This window comes from Saimiri boliviensis, chromosome 19 (genome assembly GCF_048565385.1).
Source record: "Saimiri boliviensis isolate mSaiBol1 chromosome 19, mSaiBol1.pri, whole genome shotgun sequence".
NCBI lineage: Eukaryota > Metazoa > Chordata > Mammalia > Primates > Cebidae > Saimiri > Saimiri boliviensis.
Window position 1 is genome coordinate 11,755,153 of NC_133467.1, and position 26,009 is coordinate 11,781,161.

Below are 26,009 nucleotides of genomic sequence, written 5' to 3' on the forward strand. Positions count from 1 at the left end.
ACATTCCTACCCGAGCCGCAGCACCCCGCCAGGAGGAACCCCCTCGAGCCGCCGCTCGTTGGGCTTGAAGCGCAGCGCGCCTATTGGCCAGTGCGGCCGGGAGCGGGAAAAGCGGCCAACGGCCGCGCCGGCGCTCCGGCTGCTGAGGAGATGGCGTCCGGCTCCGGTGCCTCGGCGCCGGCGGACTCAGTCGACACCATCAGCCCCGGAAGGCGAGGCGGCGGGGCTGCTTCCGCCGTCCCCGCGGACACGGCGGCCGAGACCACACTGAAGAGCACCGCGGTCACGGTGCGGTCGGTGGTGGCCTCGCCTCGCCCGGTGAAGGGGAAAGCGGGCCGGGAGGCGGCCAGGTGGCGGCTCCAGCGCCTGCCGGCGGCGCAGGCCGCGGACCCGGGAGAGGCGGCCGAGGAGGAGGAGGAGGCCCTGCTGTCGGTGCCCGAGGACGAGGAGGAGGCGCAGCCCCTGCCCCCCATCTGCGTGTCCCGCGTGAGGAGGATGTGGCGGAAAGAGAAGGTGGCGCTGTACTGCGACCAAGTGCTGCAGGACTGTAAGGTGAGGAGGTCCGGGACGCGGCGCACGGACGGTCCGGGGCCACCCTCCCGGGGGGGCGGGCCCGCGGGCGCGACGGGAGCCTGCGTTTCAGAAACTCTAATGGCGTCACCGTGCGTAGAGACTCACCTTGTTCGAGGTGCCGTAGAGGGTTTAAGGTTGGAGTTTCCGACAGAATTCGTCCGTTAACGGGACGGCCCGAGAGGGTTTTCTAAGAGCTCCTAAAAAACGAACAGACGCGGACCTTATGATGGTGCAGGCGTGAGTCTTTGCAGCTTTCTTTAACACTTGGTGTCCAAACGTGAGTCAGATCACCCAGCCTTGCCTTTTACGCTAGAATACTAGAAATTACTTTTAAGGACGGGCGCGGTGGCTCAAGCCTGTAATGCCAGCACTTTGGGAGGCCGAGGCGGGCGGATCACAAGGTGAAGAGTTCGAGACCATCCTGGCCAACATGGTGAAACCCCCTCTCTACTAAAAATAGAAAAATTAGCTGGGCATGGTGGTGCGTGCCTGTAATCGCAGCTACTCGGGAGGCTGAGGCAGGAGAATCTCTTGAACCTGGGAGCAGAGATTGCAGTGAGCCGAGATCGCGCCACTGCATCCAGCCTGGGCCACAGAACCAGACTCCATCTCCAAAAAAAAAAAAAAAAAAGAAAAAGAAAAAGGAAAAGAGTAGTTCCCACGCAGCAGTCCACGATGCGGCATGTTATTTTGAATAGAAAATACATACCTGTTAAAACGGAATAGAGCAAATATTTAGTGTTTCTAAGCTGGTTTTTTAAGTTGCAGCAGAATTTGTGTACATGCATCTTGATTATGGGGATATTTATAAAAAGTTAAAAATTACTTTAAGACACGGTAACTAGCTGTCTTATCTATGAATTACTCGAGTGAATAGATCTTTTAAGTTTAATTTTTTGTTGATGATGTTTTCCACTAGATGTGTTTCCGTTAAAATTTGTAATTTTCTAGGTCATTCATTATTTAAGGCTACATTGTTTCCATTTTAAAATAGGAATTAGTTTTAAAAAAGTTGAAAATCTATAACTGTATATATTTATACATAGATATGTATTTTTTTCTCTTGTTAGGCAGAAGATGCTGATGAGGTGATGGGCAAATACCTATCAGAAAAATTAAAGCTGAAAGACAAATGGCTTGGAGTGTGGAAGACTAATCCCGATGTATTTTTTGTGAAATATGAAGAAGCTTCTATCCCTTTTGTTGGAATACTGGTTGAGGTAAATAAATTTTATTTGATCTTTGTTCTTTTTGAATCAGTTCTTTTAAAGGCTAAAATGTGACTTTGTAGACTTATCCACAAAAGTTGACACATTTCAGGTGCTGCTCCTGAAAAAAAAAAGTTGACACATATTACTTCCGTTTTAAGTTTCTGAGAAAATAGTGTAAAAAGGTAAAGAGAACATTAGTGCTTGTAAACCATTATCATTAAATGGGATCCAGTAGTATCAGACAATACTCATTAGCCTAGTTTTTGCTCAAATAATGTAAAAATAACAAAAATGCATTTCTTATAAAATTAGCAATTTAGTCTTTAACAAATTTGAGCCTTCTTTTTCTCTTTTTTTTTTAAATCTTCATTTATCTGAATTATGAAGCTTAGTTCAGATGAGGAAAGAAAAAGAAATGGATCAGAAAACTATTGGCAAAACATGAATTTTTTTTGTTTTGAAAAGTACCTTTCTAGTATAATATCTTCCAAGCCTTTTGTCTGATAAGATTTTTCTTTGTTAGACTGTAGGCTAAACACTGTGGCATGTTTGGTTCCATTACACGTCAATTATCCTTGTATAGAAATTAACATTTATAATCACAAGTGATACCCTTGCCCCAGATAGGTAATTTAAATCTGTATTTTTGGTCACAAGAAAATCTTATGTTTGTAACTCATTATGTTATATACTACTTGAAAACAATTAAAAAATATGTCTTCTACAGAAAAGTTAGTGCCAGTTTTACAGATAAAGCGTGGTGCCCAGGTGCAGTGGCTCATGACCAGCCTGAGCACCATGGCAAAACCCTGTCTCTAAAAAAAAAAAAAACAGGCACACAACCTGTGGTCCCAGGTACTCAGGAGGCTGAGGTGGGAGGATCGCTTGAGCCTGGGAGGTAGAGGTTGCAGTGAGCCTGGGCAACACTGTGAGACCCCATCTTAAAAAAAAAAAAAAAAAAAAAAAAAGAATATCATATTTGCAGTCATAGAGATTACAAAAGGAATGTAAAAGATTCTTGGGATTAGCTAATTTTTCAATAATCTATTTTTCAATAAGACTTTATTCGTCTTTGTGCATTTCTTATAAAACTAGCAATTTAGTCTTTAACAAACTTGGGCCTTCTTTTTCCCTTTTTCCTTTAATCTTCGTTTATCTGAATTATGAAGCTCAGTTTAGATGAGGAAAGAAAAGAAATGTAATTTTTTTTTTCAGTAATATTCTGTTTTCCTTTCTTTTTTCTTTTTTTCTTTTCTTTTTTTTTTTTTTTTGACAAGGTCTCACTCTGTTGCCCAGGCTGGAGTGCAGTGGTACAATCTCAGCTCACTGCAACCTCTGCCTCCTGGTTTCAAGCAATCTTCCAACCTCAGCCTCCTAAGTAGCTGGGTCCTCAGGTGCACACCACCACACCTGGCTAATTTTTCTATTCTTAGTAAAAATGGGATTTTACTATGTTGGCCAGGCTGGTCTCGAACTCCTGATCTCAAGTGTTCCACCCACCTCAGCCTCCCAAAGTCCTGGGACTACATACAGGTGGAGCCACCATACCTGACCAGTAGTACTCTGTTTCTTAGAGGTTTGCTCATCTTCAGACTTTGAGTAGCTTTGCCTAGATCTTTCACAACTTCTCTGGATTTTTTTTTCATCTGGTTAAAAGTGATTTTCATCTGGCTGTATTTTTTTTTTTTTTTTTAGCAATATAAGTTTGTGGGGTTTTCTTCAATCAAGTTTTATGTGGAAGCTTAACATTAAAGCAAAACATTTCTGATTGAAATGAATGATGGTGTCTTAGCATCTCTCTCAATACCCCATAGCCCCGATACTCCATAAAACTTTTCAAGAGCTCTAAACTTTCATGGAAACTCAGTGGATTAGATTACCTAAAAGTTCTATCAATTTTTAAGGTTTTACTTGCAGTACATAGATTATTTAATCTCTCCCCGCTACTTTAGAATTCTATAGGGGCTAGTAATCTCCTTTAAATGTTAGAAAGACAGGATGAAACATGAGAACAGAGGAAAAAGCAGAGTAGTATATTGGCAGATTATAATTATTTTGTGACAGATAAACAAGTGAGAGTAGCTCTTGGGACCTCTAAAGATAGTGTTCCACAATCATATTGTTGTTTTCTCTGACTCTGCTTCTTTTTTTTTTTTTCCTCTTTGAGACGGAGTTTCGCTCTTGTTACCCAGGCTGGAGTGCAATGGCACGATCTCGGCTCACCGCAACCTCCGCCTCCTGGGTTCAGGCAATTCTCCTGCCTCAGCCTCCTGAGTAGCTGGGATTACAGGCACGCACCACCATGCCCAGCTAATTTTTTGTATTTTTAGTAGAGACGGGGTTTCACCATGTTGACCAGGATGGTCTCGATCTCTTGACCTCGTGATCTACCCGCCTTGGCCTCCCAAAGTGCTGGGATTACAGGGACTCTGCTTCTTTAGTCTCACTTCAACTGAAGTATTAAAAATGCTATATAATGCTCTTTGTTCTGTAGTCACAATTTATTCCAATGAACCCCCAATCTCTTTTTCTTTAGATGCTGTATTAGTTTTCTATTAATACCACAGCAAATTACCACATTTGGTGGCTCAAACAATACACATTTATTATCTTACAACTCTGTAGATCAGAAGTCTGCTATGGGCCTAACTGAGCTAAAATTAAAGTGTATGCAAGACTGCATACCTTTGTGGAGGCTGTAGGTGAGAATCTGATTCCTTGCCTTTTTTAGCCTCTAGAAGCAGCCTGAATTCTGTATCTTGTGGCCCTCTTCCTCTGTCTTCAGTGTACTTCTCACATTGCATCTTTCTGGTTCATAACAGGCTAAAAAGGTGACCCCCTTTTAATTGAATCACGATTAGAATGGGCCCAACTGGGTAATCCAAGATAACCTCCACATTTCAGTCTTTAATTGTAATCACGTCTATGAGGTCCATTTTGCCACGTAAGGTAACATTCACAGATTCCAAGGATTAGGGCATGGACATCTTTGGAGGCCATTATTCTTCCTAGCATGAATTCATACAATAACCAACCAACAAACAAAAAACTTAGAAACACAATGCAGTTGACTCTTGAAAAATGCAGGGCCCTGCACAGTCAAAAATCCATGTCTAACTTTTGACTTCCCAGATACTTAACTAATAGCCAACTGTTAACTGGAAGTCTTACTGATAACATGTACGGTTGATTAACACATATTTTGTATGTCATAAATATTATAAACATTGTATTCTTACTATAAAATAAACTAGAGAAAAGGAAATGTTATTAAGAAAATTGTAAAGGCAGGGCACAGGGGTTCATACCTGTAGTCCCATCACTTTGGGAACCCTAGGCAGGAGAATTGCTTGAAGTCAGGACTTTGAGACCAGCCTGGGCAAATAGCAAGGCCTTATCTCTACTAAAAATTTTTAAATGAGCTGGGTGGTGGTGCACACCTATAATCCTATCTACATGGAGGGGAGAGGATCATTTGAGCCCAGAAATTTGAGAGCAAGACCCTGTCTCATAAAAGAAAAATCGTAAGAAAGAGAAAAATATATTTACTATTCATTATATAGAAGTAGATCATCATAAAGATCTTCATTTTTGTTGTCTTCATGCCGAATGGGCTGAGGAGGAAGAGTTTGTCCTATTGTCTCTAGGGTGGCAAAGGCAGAAGAAAATACGCATATGAATGGACCCATCCAGTTGGAATCTGTGTTGTTCAAGGGTCAACTATACTTGATTGGAAGGAAATCTAGCATACCTTTAATTCTGGTTACAAAACAGTCCAAAAATTAAGAAAACTTTGTTATAACTTCTGTACAAAGCGGTTTGGCAACGTATAGCAAGAACTTTAACCTAGAACTTTATTTCTGGAAATTTCTTCTATGAAAATCAGAAATGTAGAAGAACATTGCTTCTTGGCCTTTTGCCTAAGATCCAAGTGTAGAAATGCAGAACAAGATGGAGGTTGCAGTGAGCCGAGATTGTGCCATTGCACTCCAGCCTAGGTGACAGGGTGAGACGCTGTTTCAAAAAAAAATTGAGAATATCATAAAAGTTTAGTAATTGGTTGCTGGTCATATAAAAGATTATCCACAAGATAGAATATTATGTAGATATAAAACCAATATTTAAGAAATCTGGTAATGACTCAGAAAATGCTTATTATATAATATAAAATGAAATGTAAGATACAAACTAGATATGCAGTATGATCTAACTACTATGTGAATTATGTAAATAGGACTGAAACTGGAAGATAAAAAGCAAAAGGTTAACAGTGGTGATATTAATTTTTTTTACAAACAGTGTGTAATAGTCACCATCAGCAGGCTTTTTTGTAAGTACCTATTACCCTTCCCCCAATTTTTTGTCTACATGCTTTGGAATTTTGTTTATATTTCTTGATGAGGCTTAGAGAGTCTTTGATTTGGAGAGGTTTAAGAAACTCTTAGTGGATTCCAGAATCTGGCTATTTTCCTCATTCTACTGTATCATATTTCTGAAGAGGCAAATAGTCACTTTGAGCTGCTCTCAACACATCTTGCATCATGGTTATTTCCACGATGGTTCTTTCCATTTTCGCAGTTTCATTAGTAGACTCCTTTGTACTGAAGCCTGTTCTACCTACTCATTTTGTTATGATCCATAACTTACTTGCTGAGCAAAAGTGTAAGGCATTTAAATTCACATCTTTAACTGCTTGAACCCTTACCTTATCTTAAGCTACAACCTGTTTCTCTTCTTTATTTCCTTATAAGGCCCCCCAAAATATATTAAATGTCTCAACTTTCTAACCTTCTGTCTACCCATTTGTGGTTAAATATTTTCTAAGTTTTATAAAAAACGCACATAGTTTATAGAATCAAATAGAGTTATTTTTGTTATGAAAAGCTGCAGTGACCCAAACCTTATCCACCTTCTGCTGACATTTCTATTTTCCAGGTGCAGCCAATTTCAGCAAGTTAAATTAATTATAGTAGTATTAATTCCTTATGTCCAAGTAATATGCTTATATTAGTACTTTTTGATTTCTCCATTTTAAGTTTTACATATAGGTTCCCACTGTGGAAAATGGGAATTTACCTCTTTCATATACACCGTCACTATTACCATTTCCTGTTCTACCTTGTAACTGTATTTTCCACATACTTCCATCTTCCCAAAATACTTATATAGGAATTTTCATTTGACTGAATACTCACAGTTTACCTTATTATGAATATGTAGACACTTCATGGATGGATAACCATGTAGTATATTATGATTAATTTTCATTTTCTGGATATTAAAAAAAATCCCAGAGTTATTAATAACCTTATTTTTCATTGTGTTGAGTTATCTATGTATTTATCAATAGATTATCTCAAAAATCTCCCCCAGTTATGCAAATCTTCTTAATATGTTCAAATATATCAGTTTGTCTTCTTAAAGAGGTAGTTATCTCTTGCATCCTTATGATCTACAATCTGGATTGGTGATCGCTAGACCTGCTAGATGGCCGTTGCTATGGTTTGAATGTTTTTCCCTTTCAAAACTCATGTTGAAACTTAATCCCCAGTGTAACAGTAGTAAGAGGTAGGTCCTTTAAGAGGTGATTGGAACATGAGGGCTCTGCTCTTATGAATGGTGTATTATTCCATTTTCACACTGCTGATAAAGGTATACCTGAGACTGGGCAATTTACAAAAGAAAGACGTTTAATGGACTCACAGTTCCATATGTCTGGGGAAGCCTCACAATCATGGCAGAAGGTGAAAGGCACATCTCACATGGCAGCAGACAAGTGAAGACAGAAAACTTGGATAGGGAAACTCCCCTTTATAAAACCATCAGATCTCATGAGACTTATTCAGTATCACAAGAATAGCACTGGAAAGACCTGTCCCCACGTTTCTATTATCTTCCACCAGATCCCTCCCAGAACATGTGGTAATTATGGGAGCTACAATTCAAGATGAAATTTGACAGGGGACACAGCCAAACCATATAAAATGGATTAATCCATTTATGGATTAATAGGTTAATGGTTTAAAGGGTTATCATGTGAGTGGGTTTGTTGTCACAAGAGTAGAGTGAGTCTGTTATAAAAGCCAATTTGGCATGGAGTTCCTGCCTCAGGACTCAGCACAGACTCCCCACCAGCAGAAAGGCCCTGAAAGAAGTAAATTTCTTTTTTTATGAATTACCAAATCTTAAGTCTTCAGTCATAGCAACAGAAAACAGACTAAGACAGCTGTTCTCCTAGGATCTCTCATCATCATCATCCTAAGAATTCTTTTCTTCATTCTCCTGTGCAAATAATGAATTTTCCAAATTCCCTGCCTTCCTTTTTCCTTGTTGGTTTATTCTCTCGTTTTGGCCAAGGAACTTATTCTAACAGCTTTATAAGAATAGCCACAAAGAAGATAAAATTATTGGGATCTTATATGTCTTAAAATGCCTGTACACAGGAGGCTGAGGCAGGAGAATTGCCTGAGCCCAGGAGGCGGAGGTTGCGGTGAGCGGAGATCGCGCCATTGCACTCCAGCCTGGGTAACAAGAGCAAAACTCCGTCTCAAAAAAAAAAAAAAAAGCGCCGGGCGCGGTGGCTCAAGCCTGTAATCCCAGCACTTTGGGAGGCCGAGGCGGGTGGATCACGAGGTCGAGAGATCGAGACCATCCTAGTCAACATGGTGAAACCCCGTCTCTACTAAAAATACAAAAAATTAGCTGGGCATGGTGGCTCCTGCCTGTAATTCCAGCTACTCAGGAGGCTGAGGCAGGAGAATTGCCTGAACCCAGGAGGCGGAGGTTGCGGTGAGCCAAGATCGCCCCATTGCACTCCAGCCTGGGTAACAAAAGTGAAACTCCGTCTCAAAAAAAAAAAAAAAAAAAAATGCCTGTACAGTACATGAATATTTATTTGATAGGTTGGTTATATGAATTCTAGATTTCGTTTCATGCTCAGAATTTGGAAACTATTATTTCATTGTCTTCATGCTTCCAGAATTGCTGGTTGAGAAGACAATATCATCAATCCTTTGATAATACCTATATATTTTTTTCCTCTTTGAAAACTTGTAGGATCTTCTTTTTGTTCCCAGAGTTCTCCACCAAAATGAAAGCAAAGGAATTTTTAAAAAGGTAACCAGGCCGGGCGCGGTGGCTCACGCCTGTAATCCCAGCACTTTGGGAGGCTGAGGCGGGTGGATCACGAGGTCAAGGGATTGAGACCATCCTGGTCAACATAGTGAAACCCCGTCTCTACTAAAAATACAAAAAAATAGCTGGGCATGGTGGCTCCTGCCTGTAATCCCAGCTACTCAGGAGGCTGAGGCAGGAGAATTGCCTGAACCCAGGAGGCGGAGGTTGTGGTGAGCCGAGATCGTGCCATTGCACTCCAGCCTGGGTAACAAGAGCGAAACTCTGTCTCTTAAAAAAAAAAAAAAAAAAAAGTAACCAGGGACAAAGAAAAATAGGAAAGGAGAAAATAGCAACAAAATTTAGAAGATGTAAATCAGATAAATAAGTGGCAACTGATTCTGTAGCACTAAGAAAGTTGAATCCTAAGGTGGCAGGCAGTAGGGAAATCCCAAAACAAACAAATAAAAACAACTCTGATTTATACTGTATAACCTTAAGTACTCAGGAATTGACTGTACTCAGAACTCTGGAAATGAGGTTGAAAGTGGAGCTAAGAAAGAAGAACTGCTCAAAAGGACAGGCACTTCTAGGAAGATGGGGTAGGCATACTTTCCCCCCGACTCCTCCCATTAAGTACAACTAAAATCCCTGGATTGCATCTATAAAACAAGTATACAGCTCTGAAAAGTGGAGAGAAGGCAGATTGGCTAGGGAGGCAGATTGGCTAGGGACCTCATGACCCAAGGAACAATAAGGTAGTAAGTTTTCTGGGCTTTTCTTTTCTTTCTTTCTTTCTTTTTTTTTTTTTTTTTTTTGAGACAGAATTTTGCTCTTGTCACCCACGCTGGAGTGCAATCGTGCGATCTTGGCTCGCTACAACCTCTGCCTCCTGGGTTCAAGTGATTTTTCTGCTTCAGTCTTTCAGTTAGGTGGGATTACAGGTACCCACCACCAAGCCTAGCTAATTTTTGTATTTTTTTTAGAGATGGGGTTTCACCATGTTGGCCAGGCTGGTCTCGAACTCCTGACCTCAGGTGATCCACCCACCTCAGCCTCCCAAAGTGCTGGGATTACAGATATAAGCCACTGTGCTCAGCCACCTGGCCTTTTCTTTGCACCATATATTCTAGGTGGGGTACTAGAAGAGCTAACAACCTGGAAACAGCAACATGTGTAGAAGAGTAACAACAAAACAATAGAATGAAGACATGAAAATTATTTTACTTGAAGATAGAAAAATAGAAATTATCAAATCATAACACCATAAAGAAAATAGACTTAAAAAGACAGACCCTCATGAACATGCTGGACTATAACAAAAGACCTCATATTCATGTCTTCAGAGTTCCAGAAAGAGAGAAGAAAGAAGGAGGGCTGAAAAATATTCAAATAATTGCAAAAAATTTACCAAATTTTTCAAAAGATATAAGTCTACAGATTTAAGAAGCCAACTTAAGAAGGGTGGCTAAGGGTGGGAGTACTCCAATTGGGAAGATGGGAATTACATGGAAATTTACTGATACTGAATGTTGGGATCCTGTATCTTACCCCCCATCTGTGCTTCTAGAACACAGGCAGCTAAGGCATATCCCTCCAGGAATGAGATTTGAAAGATTTTTGTATGATCATATGTAAAAAAAAAAAAAGACCTAATGATACTGACTTACAACAGAAAGAGCCTGGGCAGATCAACCAGTGAAGAGGAGATGAGGAGGAGAGAAAAGGAAGGGAGAAGAGAGAGTGGGGTAGAGGTTGGTGCCAAGAACGGAAGAAAGCAAGTTGTCAAATTGTGAAAGTTTCTCAGGCCCAAAGGACATAAATTTCTAGAGTGAAAGGGGCCACTTCGTGTCCAGCACATAGTGAAATTTGGGAACACTGGGGCCAAAGAGAAGGTTCAATAATATTCCAGAGAGGAAAAAAAAGATAGTTTATATAAAGAATCAAGAGGCAGAATGGCATTATACATCAGACTTTTCTTTTTTTAGACATAGTCTTGCTATGTTACCCAGGCTGGAGTGCAGTGGTGCAATCTTGGCTTACTGCAGCCTTTGCTTCCCAGCCTTAAGCAATTCTTGTGCCTCATCATCCCGAGTAGCTGGGACCACAGGCATGCGCTGCCACATCCAGCTAATTTATTTTTTTGAGATGGAGTTTCGCTCTTGTTACCCAGGCTGGAGTGCAATGGCGCAATCTTGGCTCACCGCAACCTCCGCCTCCTGGGTTCAGGCAATTCTCCTGCCTCAGCCTCCCAAGTAGCTGGGATTACAGGCACGTGCCACCATGCCCAGCTAATTTTTTGTATTTTTAGTGGAGATAGGGTTTCACCATGTTTACCAGGATGGTCTCGATCTCTCGACCTCGTGATCCACCCGCCTCGGCCTCCCAAAGTGCTGGGATTACAGGCTTGAGCCACCGCGCCCGGCCTAATTTTTGCATTTTTAGTAGAGATGGGTTTCACTATGTTTGCCAGGCTGGTCTGGAACTCCTGGCCTCAAGAGATTCTCCCACCTCAGCCTCCTAAAGTGCTGGGATTACAGGTATAAGCCACCATACCCAGCCCAGACTTTTCAGTAGTAATTCCTAGTTTTAAAAGCTATGAAAATATATTTTTAAAAATTTTAGGGAAAGTGATATTCTATTGTACAATTTTATACCTAGTAACCCTATACGTTAAGAGTAGAAAAAGACATTTTCAAGTGTGTGAGGTCTCAAAAGTTATGTGCAATGTACCCTTTCTTAGGAAGTTAATGGATGTCATCTACAGTCAAAGGAATAAATCAAGAAGTATGAAGACATTAGATTCAAAATGCAGAGAAACCACAACATACAAGAAAAACAAAGGGAATTCCTGAGATAATGGCAAAGTGATAACAGCATGTTGGCCAGGATGGTCTCGATTTCCTGACCTCATGATCCACCTGCCTCGGCCTCCCAAAGTGCTGGGATTACAGGCGTGAGCCACTGTGCCCGGCATGGGCCAACATTTTAAAATTTGCATTAATATGTAATATAATTTATTAAAAAATGTAAAAACTATTATCAACTTTGGTTCTCATACACTGATTTTCAGACAAGTGCAGGGAAGTATCACCATACTATGGTGAAATAAGAAGAGTAAACACAATATAGCATGTTGTTCATGAAGCTCAATCAACTTGAGAAATTTACTCTTTATGTCCTTTCTGCTTTTTTGTTTTTGTAATGTTTGAATAGTCATTCTTTTACCAGTGATGCCAATGATGTAATACAGATAGCAGGGCTTTTTTTTTTTTTAAACATGCTTTTATGGCAAAATTTGTCCAAGAATTTTTTTTATAATATTAGCTGGGCACAGTGGCATGTGCCTGTAGTCCCAGGTCCTCAGGAGGCTGAGGTAAGAGGACACTTGAGCCCAGGAATTCGAGGATGAGTGTGCAGTGATTACTAAACCTGTGAATAACCACTGCACACTAGCTTGACCAACACAATAAGACCCTGGCTTAAATACGTATATATAAACATATATACACACACTGTTTTATGAAATCTCAAAGTCTGGCAACTCAATCTTAGAAACAAATAATGTAGGAGATACAGAATTCCTTCCATGAAACTAAAAAAATGTGTTTAAAAAGTAGGGTTTGAAAAACTATTCATAGTATATTTAATATTGATCTATAATTGTTGTGACTGAGCGAGTTATGGAAGAAGCGTCACACTCTGGGTTCAAATTGCAAGTCCTTTATTAGCCAGTGACTGAGAGTCAGCTCATGCTCAAAATCTCTCTCTTATCAGTAAACTTCTGTGGTTTACTGATATTTATAACTGCATCTCTTATGATATTTATCTTAGGTAACTTGTGAACCGTACCAAGACTCATCAGCTCGTTTCAAAGTTACTGTTTCTGTCGCTGAGCCCCTTTCTTCTAACATTGCAAATATTCCAAGGTATTTGGTTGATGAGATTTTGGAGGAACTGGAACACAGTGTGCCTCTTTTGGAAGTGTATCCTGTTGAGGGACAAGATACTGACATACATGATATTGCTTTGGCCTTGGAAGTTGTCAGGTATTAGGGCCTTTACTTTTGGAAGTTAAATTATCGTATTCAAAAGTCGATGTGAAAGTTTTGTTCATATAATCACTTTATAAGTATTTACTGATTTAATTTTTACTCACTACTGGATTAAATTTGTCAATTTTAAATTAATATATCGTATTTGTAACTTTTAGTAAAAACATTTCCTTACAGAAACATATATGGGTAATGAAAAGTTTGCAATTTTTTGATCTTGCATTTTACAAAAATCAAATTTGAAAGAATTCTTCAAATAAGTAACATTAACTTGTATTCATATTTAACCATATTAATGAATACATTAGCATTTCTCACATCTAACAGCATTATAAATACTACATATCATCATTCACATTATGATTACTTTTTATAAGTTGATACAATTTGAGGGAAGCTTTCCACAAACAAAATACAGAATGTTTTCTGGCATGTTTTTGTTTTTCTAATGTTTTCCTCCCATACAAATTTGATAGTATTGTACATATTATTTATTTGTTGAGCAAGTAGTAGCCAAAATCTATGAAATTTAGAAACTGAATTTTACAATCTCACTTCCAGAAACATTATCTCATTTATAGTAACCTGAAACAGAATGCAAATCATCTAATTTTTAAAGTTTTACCTTTTATTTTAGTTCACTCAAAGGTCATTTTAAAATATTTTTCTTAAGATTAAAGATTGACGTAGAGAATTCTGACATCAGAATATCTTTTTAACTCTAAATCAGTAGTGTCTGTTTTTGATTACTGTCATCTTACTTTGGTTTATCATAGGTTTTTTTATGACTTTCTTTGGAGAGACTGGGATGATGAAGAAAGTTGTGAGAATTATACTGCACTTATTGAAGAAAGAATTAATTTGTAAGTATAGTTTAGAAATTTACACCACACATTAGAAAAAATAAACGTTATAATTACATTGATACTTTTCAGGTGGTGTGATATGCAGGATGGAACAATACCTGGTCCTGTTGCACAACGTTTTAAAAAAACTTTGGAGAAGTATAAAAACAAACGTGTCGAGCTCATTGAGTATCAAAGCAATATTAAAGAAGATCCATCTGCAGCAGAGGCTGTTGAATGCTGGAAAAAATACTATGAGATAGCCATGCTCTGTGGATTATTGAAAATGTGGGAAGATTTACGCCTCCGGTAATAATTTGCTCTATTTTAAATAGAAGCAAAAGTTTACATGGCTATTACTTTATCATAGCACTTAATTTGTGATATATGTTCTGATTAAAGTGAAGTATAAAATTAGATGTCTAATTTATGAGGTAAGCACAGGGTAAAACTATCAGTATTGGGAAATTATGTTTATATTAACTGAATTCACTGATGATTTTTTTTCACCAAAAGAATTCAGTAATCCAATTCTTTCCTTATCTTTCATTTTAACTCTTAATGATTTTGGCTACAGCATAAGAAAGGAACAGGTAGACCTCCACTATATAGAATATGTGAAGTAAATAAGCTGACTGGATTATAGCTAAAAAGTAGCAAGACACAGACAGAGTCTGTCTACAGAACAGGTTTTAAAAGAAGCACAAAGACAGGCCATATAAGTATATATATGGTTATATAGTTAGGCCATGTAAGTATATTTATAGTTATAACTATATAACTATATATATACTTGCATGGCCTAACTATATATGTATATATATATATATAATATATATATAGTATATATATAAAAAAATATATATATAATATATATATAAAAAATATATATAGTATATATATATATATAAAATATATATAGTATATATATAGTATAACCTATATACTATATATATATAGTATAACCTGGTGTATATATATTTCTACTGTATATATATAGTATATATGCTATATATATATACTAAATATATATAAATATATTTATTATATATATATACACTAAATATATATAAATATATATATTATATATATAGTGTGTGTGTATATATACACACACACTAAAGCCACATCCTCTTTGCATAAAGCAATAAAAGTGCTTCAGAGAATGCAAAAGATTATACCTAGGTTAATTGGCAAAATATTATACTAAAGAGATTACTGGTAAATCCATATCTACTGGAAAAAGAGTATCCCTTTTGACTGACAGTAATGATAAAAGATGACAATTATACTGACATTTTTATTCTGACTTTCTGTTGGAAACATTTAAATGATAGAGACAGGAAACAGGAAACACAAAAGCAGGAAGAAGAGAAAGAACTAATTAGAAGAGCTGAATAGCAAACAATATAAAAACAACTAGGAGAGAAGCTGAAATTGTTCTGCTGGGAGGCCAGTAGCCAACTATTTTATGGAGATCACATCCTTTGAAACAAAATAATGTTGCTTATAACAGAATATCATTAAATGGGGTAAAAAAGCAAAAAGAAAACAAAAATGAAACAAAATAATGTGTTAATTGAGCATAGTATCTAAAATTAGGCATATTCGAAAACGTTCTTTTGCCATACTATCACAGACATAACCCATCTTTGTGTGAGTCTACAACTCAATGGATTATGAAAGTACCACCAGGTAGTTTTTTTTACTGTATTGGAAGGTTAAAATGGCTGAGGTAATGGTTATAGTGGGTTGCTTGCAGATTTCCAGGTACTGTTCATTAAAATGAAAATATTTTAGAGTTTTAAGGGTTTAAACACGCAGTTGTCGAAAAGAGCTGAATCATTACATTGCTTTCAAGTTGCTTATTGCTCTCAAGACACTTATAATTAATGAAAACTATTTCTCAAAGATGCTTAGTACCAAGTTTTTATTTACTGAGTAAGGACAGGGTCAGGCTTTTTCATGTTAATTTAATTACAACTAAATCTTTTCAACTATAGAGTTCATGGACCTTTCTTTCCAAGAATTCTGAGGCGTAGGAAAGGAAAAAGAGAATTTGGAAAGACTATAACACATATCGTAGTGAAAGTGATGACTACTGAAATGGTAAGAAATAAACTGTATTCTTATTTGTTATTTAAGTATTAGCTGTGTGTAATCAGAAAAGAAGCTCCCTGAGGGTAGAGTCCTTGTCTAATCATTAATGCCTTATTTTCTCAACTACTTCCAGCTCAGTTATTGCCATATAATAGATACTAAATAAATAAATGATGACAGCTATTTACTGAGTACTAACCTTGTTGCCAGGTACTATGTTAGTTGGTATGATGATGATACGACATAAATGTGAGAAAGGCTACATTTAGGGGACATAAAATGTTGATGCAGATCCACAGTCTTCCTTCTTCACACACTTGAAAATTTCAGTGTTTTTCTTTATCCTTTTTTACCAGTCTTTTAAAATTGGTAATCTTTTTTTTTTTTTTTTTTTTTTTTTTTTGAGATGGAGTTTCGCTCTTGTTACCCAGGCTGGAGTGCAATGGCGCGATCTCGGCTCACCGCAACCTCCACCTCCTGGGTTCAGGCAATTCTCCTGCCTCAGCCTCCTGAGTAGCTGGGATTACAGGCACACGCCACGATGCCCAGCTAATTTTTTGTATTTTTAGTAGAGACGGGGTTTCACCATGTTGACCAGGATGGTCTCGATCTCTCGACCTCGTGATCCACCCGCCTCGGCCTCCCAAAGTGCTGGGATTACAGGCTTGAGCCACCGCGCCCAGCCTAAAATTGGTAATCTTAATCCATTTACATTTAAGGTGGTTACTGATAAGGAAGGACTTCTGCCATTGGCTACTTTTTTTCCTACAGGTGATATTTGTTTTATGTTATGCAGTGTTTTCAGTACCCTCCTTTTGTGTTTGATGATTGTTTTTCAGTGTATCATTTTAATTTACTCTACATTTCCTTTTGTGCATATTTTTTAGTTATATTCTTGGTGATTATCAAGGGAACTATAGTTCATATTCTATTTTCTTTTTTTTTGAGATGGAGCCTTGCTCTGTCACCCAGTCTAGAGTGCAGTAATGCAAGCTCTGCTCACTGCAAACTCTGCCTCCCGGGTTCAAGCGATTCTCCTGCCTCAGCCTTCCAAGTAGCTGGGATTACAGGTGCCTGCTACCATGCCCAGCAATTTTTGTATTTTTAGAAGAGACGGTGTTTCACCATCTTGGCCAGGCTGGTCTCTAACTCCTGACCTTGTGATCCACCTGCCTTGGCCTTCCAAAGTGCTGGGATTACAGGCATGAGCAACCTTGCCCAGCCTCACATCCTACATTTATAATAATTGAGTTTGAATTGATACCAACTTTTCTTTAATAACATACAGCTCCATCCCTCCTTTATGTTGTTTTTGTTACAAATTACATCTTTATACATTGTTTCCCTATTAGCATGGATTTATAATTATTGTTTTAGGCATTGGTATCTTAAATTAGGTAGGAAAGAAAAAAAGGAGTCACAATCCAAAAATACAGTAATACTTCCTTTATATTTACCCTTGTTTTTAACTATAAGGTCCTATATTCTAGACCCTATATCCCTAGTCTACTGGATACCTCTACCTAGTGACTCGATGGGCACTTCAAATTTATTGGCACCTAAACTAAACTCATTGTCTTTCTCTATCACACTATTTCTCTCTCTCCTGTGTTTCTTGTTTCAGTGAATAAGAAAACTGTAAGTGTGGAGAGTTTCAGAGTTCTTAAAAATTATTTATTTACAGCGGTAATCCTTGTAATATCCTTCTGCCACCAATGTATGTAATACCTGCACAAATGAATTTGTAGGTGCTGATCTAGTAAGGTTTATAGGAATTTTCCATATATCTAGAAAAAGTGTTCACTCTCGTTTACCAAATAAATGGAAATGTAAGTGAGGTGGAAAGGAGTTTTGTCTATTAAAGTGGCAAACATTGTACAAATTTTTTTTGATCCCATATTGGTTTGTTTATAACAAAACCAGCATTCCTAACCCAAGTTTTAATTGATTAAGCTTTACTGGAGAGGAATTTTGCAAAGAGACTTAAAATGTCTGTACCTTTGATTTCCTGTCTATTAATGTTTCCTAAATACATAACTAGAGATGTACATAAAGATTTGTTATAGTATTTTCATGATGTTGAAAACTCATAAAGCATCTAAATAAAACTGAGGAATTCGTAATACAAGTTGTAATATATCTGATACATGAGTTTTTAGTCTTTGTTCAACCTGAGGAAGCAAAAAAATAGAAAAAAAGAAAAAGTAGTCTTTGACGTGCTATTTACAATAGCAAAGACAGGGATATAATGACAAAATCAGAATTCAAAAGTATATACAATGTATGGTATGCTCAGTTGACATTTGAATAAATGAATATACGCATGGGAAATACACTAAAGGGAAATATCTATATAAATGAAGGTTTTCTTTTTTTTTTTTTTTTTTTTGAGACGGAGTTTCGCTCTTGTTACCCAGGCTGGAGTGCAGTGGCGCTCAGGCAACTCTCCTGTCTCAGCCTCCTAAGTAGCTGGGATTACAGGCATGCGCCACCACGCCCAGCTAGTTTTTTTGTATTTTTAGTAGAGATGGGGTTTCACCATGTTGACCAGGATGGTCTCGATCTTTCGACCTCGTGATCCACCCGCCTTGGGCTCCCAAAGTGCTGGGATTACAGGCTTCAGCCACTGCGCCCGGCGAAGGTTTTCTTTAGTTAAGAATTTACAAGTTAATTTTTCCATTTTTGTTACGCTTTCTTTTTTCATGTTTTTAATAACAAGTGCCATTTTTTTTTTGTTTTTTTGTTTTTTAATATAGGGTTTTGCTCTTGTTGCCCAGGCTGAAGTGCAGTGGTGCAATCTCAGCTCACCGAAACCTCCGCTTCCTGGGTTCAAGCAATTCTCCTGTCTCGGCCTCCTGAGCAGCTAGGATTACAGGCATGGGCCACCACACCTAGCTAATTTTGTATTTTTAATAGGGATGGGGTTTCTCCATGTTGGTGAGCCTGGTCTTGAATTCCTGACCTCAAGTGATTGGCCTGCCTCAGCCTCCCAAAATGCTGGGATTACAGGGATTAGCCACCACACCCAGCCTTATTTTCTTATTAAAAAGTGGTACAGCCAAGCACAGTGGCTCACGCCTGTAATCCCAACACTTTGGGAGGCCGAGGCGGGTGGATCACCTGAGGTCAGGAGTTTGAGACCAGCTTCCTGGCCAACATGGTAAAACCCCGTCTCTGCTAAAAATACAAAAGTTAGCTGTGTGTGGTGGCCTACGCCTGTGGTCCCAGCTACTTGGGAGGCTGAGGCAGAAGAATCATTTGAACCTAGGAGGTTGCAGTGAGCCATGATTGTGCCATTGTACTCCAGCCTAGGTGACAGAGCAAGACTCCATCTCAAAATAATAATAATATAATAAGAAGAAAGATAAGTGCATGATAATGCCATTCTCATTGGAATGAAAGAATAATAGGCATTTTTCAGAATATATTTCCGAATTTTATATGTGGATTTATATTTTAAAAGTCCTTCACACTGCTGGGCATGGTGGCTACCACCTGAAATTCCAGCACTTCGGAAGGCCAAGGTGGGCAATCGCTTGAGCTCACGAGTTTGAGATCAGCCTGTACAATATAGCAAAACCCTACCCTACAAAAAATACAAAAATTATCCAGGCAGGGCAATGTGTGCCTATAGTCCCAGCTACTCAGGAGGCTGAGGTGGGAGGATCGCTTGATCCTGGGAGGTGGAGGCTGCAGTGAGCCATAATCATGCCACTGCACTCCTGCCTGGGTGACAGAATTAGACTCTGTCTCAAAATAAATAAATAAAAGCCCTTTAGCCTTTATGACACTAATAATGAAGTTATCTCCTCCTTTCTACTCCCAATGCATATTCTAGAATCTTTGATATATAGAATTTTGTTGATTTGGGGGCCATGTGCGGTGGCTCATACCTGTAATCCCAGCACTTTGGGAGGCCGCGGCAGGTGGATCACCTGAGGTCAGGAGTTTGAGACCAGCCTGGCTAACATGGCGGAACCCCGTTTCTACTAAAAATACAAAAATTAGCCAGGCATGGTTGCGGGTGCCTGTAATCCCAACTACTCAGGAGGCTGAGGCAAGAGAATCGCTTGAACCTGGGAGGGAGAGGTGCAGTGAACTGAGATCGAGCACCAGCCTGGGCGCCAAGACAAGAGTGAAACTCTGCCTTAAAAAAGAACAGAATTTTGTTGGTTAACTAAAATTGGAGAGTCATTTTGAGTTAAAGAAAACAAAGGGATACATAGGGCAGAGCATCAGGTCTGGTATTATATTGACCTGGATCTAAAGCTTGGCTTCACTACTAATTTTGACAATTCCTTTAATCTTGTCAAGCTTCAATTTCCTTAACCTTACAGCAGGGATAATACTACTTATGTCAAGGAACTATTGCAAGGCTTAAGGAGGTAATATGTAAAGTTCAAAATATGACACATAGCTAATACCCCATATTTAATAGTTATAAAATTATGAACAACTGTAAAGAAAAATTGTATTCCAACATTAATCGAGGAACTGATACTTTGAGCATTTAATAAGTGCTAGTCTTTAATAAATGATAAGTCTTTTGTGAGGAGCACTTGTCCGGTAAGTAACTGACTAAATGGCATGTTTCAGTTTAACCTGTTATTGAAAGTGCAAGTGTTTTATTTCTTTTCAGGTAAAGGATTTATCTTCGGACACACTTCTCCAACAGCATGATGATTTGGATTTGGCTTTGGATAATTGTTATAGTGGAGATACAGTAATAATTTTTCCAGGAGTCTATCAAGCTGCAAATCTTGCTTTGTTGACAGATGACATCATTATAAAGGGTTAGCCAGGACATCCTTTGTAGTTTTTTTATAACAATGTATACTGCACAAATTGGGTATTCTAAACATCCTTCATGGAATTATTAGAAATTACAATAGAATTTATGTTTTACAAAAATACTTTATGTTCCTTTTATAATTAAGACATGTTCATCATATTTCCTATTAGCTCCATTTATATTTTTACCAAAACCACTTTTTTCTTATCTATCTTTACTGCTTTTCATATCACTTTACTAAGAAAACCCAGATGTAAAGCTGTATTAAAATATGCTCATCATTTTCTCAAAAAGGCTAACAGAAGTAGAAACTCAGAATTTACTAAATTTCTTTTAGGTCTTGAACATATTTAGAAACTTTCCGGCTTTTTTACTTTGAAGTAAGAGTATTCTCATGGTCTAACCAACAACAACAAAGGCTAGACATGGTGCCTATAGCCTATAATCCCAGCACTTTGGGACGCTGAGGCAGGTGGATTGCTTAGAGCCCACGAGTTTGAGACCAGCCTGGACAACATAGTGAAACCCTATCTCTGCAAAAAATTCAAAAATTAGCTGGATGTGGTGGCACACACTTTTAGCCCCAGTTAATTGTAAGGCTGAGGTAGGACAATCACTTGAGGTCAGGTTTCAATGGGCCGTGATCGAGTCACAGCACTCCAGCCTGGGTGACAGTGCAAGATCATCTTGAAAAAAGAAAAAAAAAAAGAAAAAGATTACACTATAGTTATGTATCTACTTTATATTATTTGTTAAAAATATGTGAAACTGGGCACTGCGCTATGTACCTGTAGTCCCAACTTACTCAGGAGGCTGGGGCAGGAGGATCACTTGAGCCCAAGAGTTTGAGACTAGCCTGAGCAATATAGCAAGACCCATCTCTAAAAATGCACACACACTGGCCGGGCGTGGTGGCTCACTCCTGTAATCCCAGCACTTTGGGAGGCTGAGGTGGGCAGATCACCTGAGGTTGGGAGTTACAGACCAGCCTCTCCAACATGGAGAAACCCCATCTCTACTAAAAATACAAAATTAGCTGAGTGTGGTGGCACATGCGTGGAATCCCAGCTCCTCGGGAGGCTGAGGCAGAATTGCTTGAACCCGGGAGGCAGAGGTTGCAGTAAGCCAAGATGGCACCATTGTACTTCAGTCTGGGCAACAAGAGTGAATCTGCATTTCAAAAAAAAAAAAAAATGCACACACACACACACACACACACAAAAGAAAAAGCTTTAGTAATAGCAAGTATTGTTGAATGACTAAAAGGGCTTTAAAATGGGAGATTACTGATATAATGTATTTTTATCCCTATGAATCAGGAGTTGGAAAGAGAGAGGAAATTATGATTACTTCTGAACCTTCTCATGACAGTTTTGTGGTGTCCAAAGCTGACAATGTGAAACTAATGCATCTATCTTTGATACAACAAGGGACGGTTGATGGTATCGTGGTGGTGGAGTCTGGTCACATGACTCTAGAAAACTGCATATTAAAATGTGAAGGAACAGGAGTGTGTGTTCTTACAGGGGCTGCTTTGACAATTACAGACAGTGAAATAACTGGTGCCCAGGTATTTCATTCTTTAAAAAGTATTCTTTATATGACTGTAGATAACAACTTCGAGTGATCTTAATATACAAATAAAGGGTAGCAATTTGTTCATCTTTTAGTGGAATTCTAATTAAACTTAGTACCTGATAGACATCAACAAAATGAGTACAAGAGTGTCATAGTACCTTAGGAAAAATGAAATGCTAGGTCCAAAGTAAGGAATATTTAGCTTTGTTTTATAAGCATGATTTTTTTTAAATCTGGAAAACAGTGGCTATACCACAAATCATGAGTGAGTTATTTGATACTTTATTTTTAAAGAAATAAGACATATAAGTTATGAGACATTGATGTTAGGTATTATGATTAGTTCTGACAGCTTCTGAATAATCAGGACATAAAAAACTTGAAGCCAAGCACAGTGGCTCATTTCTGTAATCCCAGCAGTTTGGGAGCTGAGGTGGGAGGATCGCCTGAGCCTAGGAGTTTGAGAGCAGCCTGGGCAACCCAGCAAGACCTTGTCTTTTACAATAAATAAATAAAAATTAAAAGCTTGAGTCTTTAGATAACAATCACACAGATTATTAAAGGACTGGAGAATTGGATGAGAAAAAAGATTAAAGGAAATAGAAAAACAGGAGCACCTTTTAAAAGAATTTTTAAAATTTCCACTAAAATGAGGAAATATACTCTAGTGGCATTACATGGGATTTATAGGAGATGTAAATTTTTACATTTGCTTAAAGAGGTTTTGGACTCCCTTGTAGAAAATCATTTGGGTGGCAGATTAAGGTAATGGATTATATGACCTCAACCTTCTAAGTTTAATGATGCTCTAACAGATATTTACGTTTTCAATATTTTTAAGTATCATGTTTACAATTAACAGTTGCCTGCATTATCATGTGTTTTCATGTAATGTTTACATTGCTAATACATAATTACAATTTTCAAGTCTAAAGAAGATTTTGGAGAGGGGTTTTTGTATCTGTTTTGTAGATAGTTTAATTTGCTTTTAATTTACAGGGTGCTGGTGTTGAACTGTATCCTGGAAGCATAGCCGTTTTGGAAAGAAATGAAATTCATCACTGTAATAACCTCAGAACCAGTGACAGTTCAAAAAGCACCTTAGGTGGAGTTAATATGAAGGTATTCTCTTATTTCTTGATGTAGAATTGTTATATGAATTGTAACTAATTATAAGTACTAAAATACTAGTTTTAGTCTTGAAAGCTATTCTAAATATCATCATTGATTTTGAAAAGAATAGTACAAGTAATAAAATATGGTCAAATGATGGCTGATGGGAAATAAGTTTAGCCTTATAATTTAATAATTGGTACTTAAATTCTTTGCAAATAACCTTGAATGTGATAAATTGCATAGATTTTTCTCTTAAAGACATTTTAGAGTTTTCATTGATCAGATCTGTAATACATTTTGGTATTACAAATTACTTTAACAAGTAAAACAAATTAAGAATAATATATTAAGGAGCATTTGAAGTCTTACTTTCAAAGTTGTGTTAAATGATTTAAGCTAACCAATTAAAACATTAATAGCAATAATATCTAGGTGAAATGTCTTTTAATTCCTTTCTGCTTTTATAAATCCTATCTTTCTAAGTCCCTTTCTAGACTTGTGTAGTTAATGAACTTTCATGTTAATGAAGTTTTTTTCTAGAACATTCTAATTCTCTGTTTTGTGAATGTACGTTTTGTCTCCTCAAATAGATTATAAATTACCTAAGGGCAGGAATTGTATTATATATTATTAGTAGCCTCCCACTCCCTGTATTATTCTAGACACTAAGTCAGATAATTGAAAATAAGGTACAAATGGTGAATGGGAGCAGTTTTAAAATCTTTGATTTATCTTAAAACATTTTTTCCTGTTCTTAAATATTTTTCAATTTTTCAGTGGTCCTCGAATGTTAGCATGCGTCAGAATCATTGTTACAGAGGCCCACTGTGCTTTCTGATTCAGTGGGTCGGAGGGTAAAGCCTGAGAATTTGTTTTGTAAGTTCCTAGGTGATGCTGATACTGCCGGTTGAACTCACACTTTAAGAATCATATTCCTGCTGGGTGCGGTGGCTCACGCCTGTCATCCCAGCACTTTGGGAGGCTGAGGCGGGTGGATCATGAGGTCAGGAGCGTGAGACTAGCCTGGCCAATATGATGAAACCCCCTCTCTACTAAAAATACAAAAAATAGCCAAGCATGGTGGCACACACCTGTAGTCCCAGCTACTTGGGCAGCTGAGGCAGAAGAATCACTTGAACCCGGGAGGTGGAGGTTGCAGTGAGTCAAGATTGTGTCACTGTACTCCAGCCTGGGTGACAGAGTGAGATGCCATCTCAAAAAAAAAAAAAAAAAAAAAAGTCATATTCCTGCTACTCAAAGTGTGAGCCATGGACCAGCAGCATTGGCATCACCTGGTAGTTTGCTAGAACTGCCTGACACCAGACCTCTTGAACAAACTGTGGTCTTTAATAAGCTCCCCAGATGATTGATACTTAAATTAAAATTTGATAAACATGGTTTATAAAATCTAACAAGATCTGGGCCCTGCTTTCTCCAATTTCATTTCCTTCCAGTTTTCTTCTTCTACAATGTCAAGCCACAGTGGCTTTCTTTGTGTTCCCAGAAATTATTAACCTTGTTTTGGCTGTTACCTTCACCTGAAGCACTCTTTCTATAGATATTCTTATTACTATCTGAATGTGATTGTCCCTCTTCAAAGAAGCCTTTAAAAAGCACACTCTAGTTCAACATCTCCCCACCCAGTCATGCTATCACATTACCTTATTTTCTCCACATCACATATTATCTGAAATTATTTATTTTCATGTTTATTATGTTATATGAGGTCAGCCTCATGGGCTGTGTCCCCATACAGAATTAGTTGCTTTTATCAATAACTGATAAAAGTTAATTGAAAACTTCATTTAATATTTTCTTATTAACTACTTTTGTAGTTATTAATACATTAGATGGTGTCCTGAAAATAGCACTTAACACTTGTTCAAAATTGAGAGTCTCGGCTGTTTGAAGAAATCTGTTAATCTAAGAATAAAGTCAAAGCTATTTTTTGTATGTTCATTACTTCATTTTTTAAATAAAATTATTGAAAAACTAATTTCCTCAAATAATTTAACAGGTTCTTCCAGCACCCAAATTGAAGATGACTAGTAATCATATTTATAGCAACAAAGGCTATGGAGTAAGCATTCTTCAGCCAACAGAACAGTTTTTTATTATAGCAGAAGAAGCTCTCAACAAAAGGGCTGCTTCAGGAGATAAAAAAGATGATAAAATGCTCTTCAAAGTAATGCAAAACCTGAATCTGGAAATGAATAATAATAAGATAGAAGCAAATGTAAAGGGGGATATCAGAATAGGCACAAGTTAAAGCATCTGGATTGACACTAAAAGTTTTATATTTCAGAAATATGTTTAATAAATGATTCTCATATCCCATTGAAATGGTAGTTTCAATTCAATTTAAAGCTTAATTAAAAATATTTAAATATCTCAGTTTATTTGAATTATTCATTTTAACATATTTTTAAAATAACAGCTTCATTGAAATATGACTCACATACCATAAAATTAACACATTACAAAGTATACAATTAGTATATTTTTAGTATACGGTACATTCATCACTAATCCAGAAACAAATATGGTTTTAAATATTGTTTTCTAATACTCCTCCAATAAAAAGCATTAGGTGGGCCGGGCACAGTGGCTAATGCCTGTAATCTCA

At 37.8% G+C, this 26,009-nt stretch overlaps 1 protein-coding gene across 1 annotated transcript; it reads left to right on the forward strand.

Moving 5' to 3' along the window:
* Positions 1–117: 117 nt before the first annotated feature.
* SHCBP1L (SHC binding and spindle associated 1 like) lies at positions 118–25,774 on the forward strand. Its single transcript, XM_010336055.3, has 10 exons — positions 118–552; positions 1,644–1,793; positions 12,732–12,946; positions 13,729–13,815; positions 13,888–14,106; positions 15,801–15,906; positions 20,537–20,690; positions 22,009–22,259; positions 23,267–23,389; positions 25,401–25,774. Exons 1-10 carry the CDS (start codon positions 151–153, stop codon positions 25,650–25,652), a joined length of 1,959 nt encoding a protein of 652 aa, XP_010334357.2. The 5' UTR covers positions 118–150; the 3' UTR covers positions 25,653–25,774.
* Positions 25,775–26,009: the final 235 nt, after the last annotated feature.

What these genes read in the sequence shown, in the direction of transcription:
- SHCBP1L (XM_010336055.3), top strand. Translation starts at nt 151, where the DNA reads ATGGCGTCCGGCTCCGGTGCCTCGGCGCCGGCGGACTCAGTCGACACC. An exon ending in ATTGAAGAAAGAATTAATTT is followed by an intron (nt 13,816 to 13,887) that starts GTAAGTATAGTT and finishes GATACTTTTCAG; the next exon opens with GTGGTGTGATATGCAGGATG. An exon ending in TAGGTGGAGTTAATATGAAG is followed by an intron (nt 23,390 to 25,400) that starts GTATTCTCTTAT and finishes ATAATTTAACAG; the next exon opens with GTTCTTCCAGCACCCAAATT.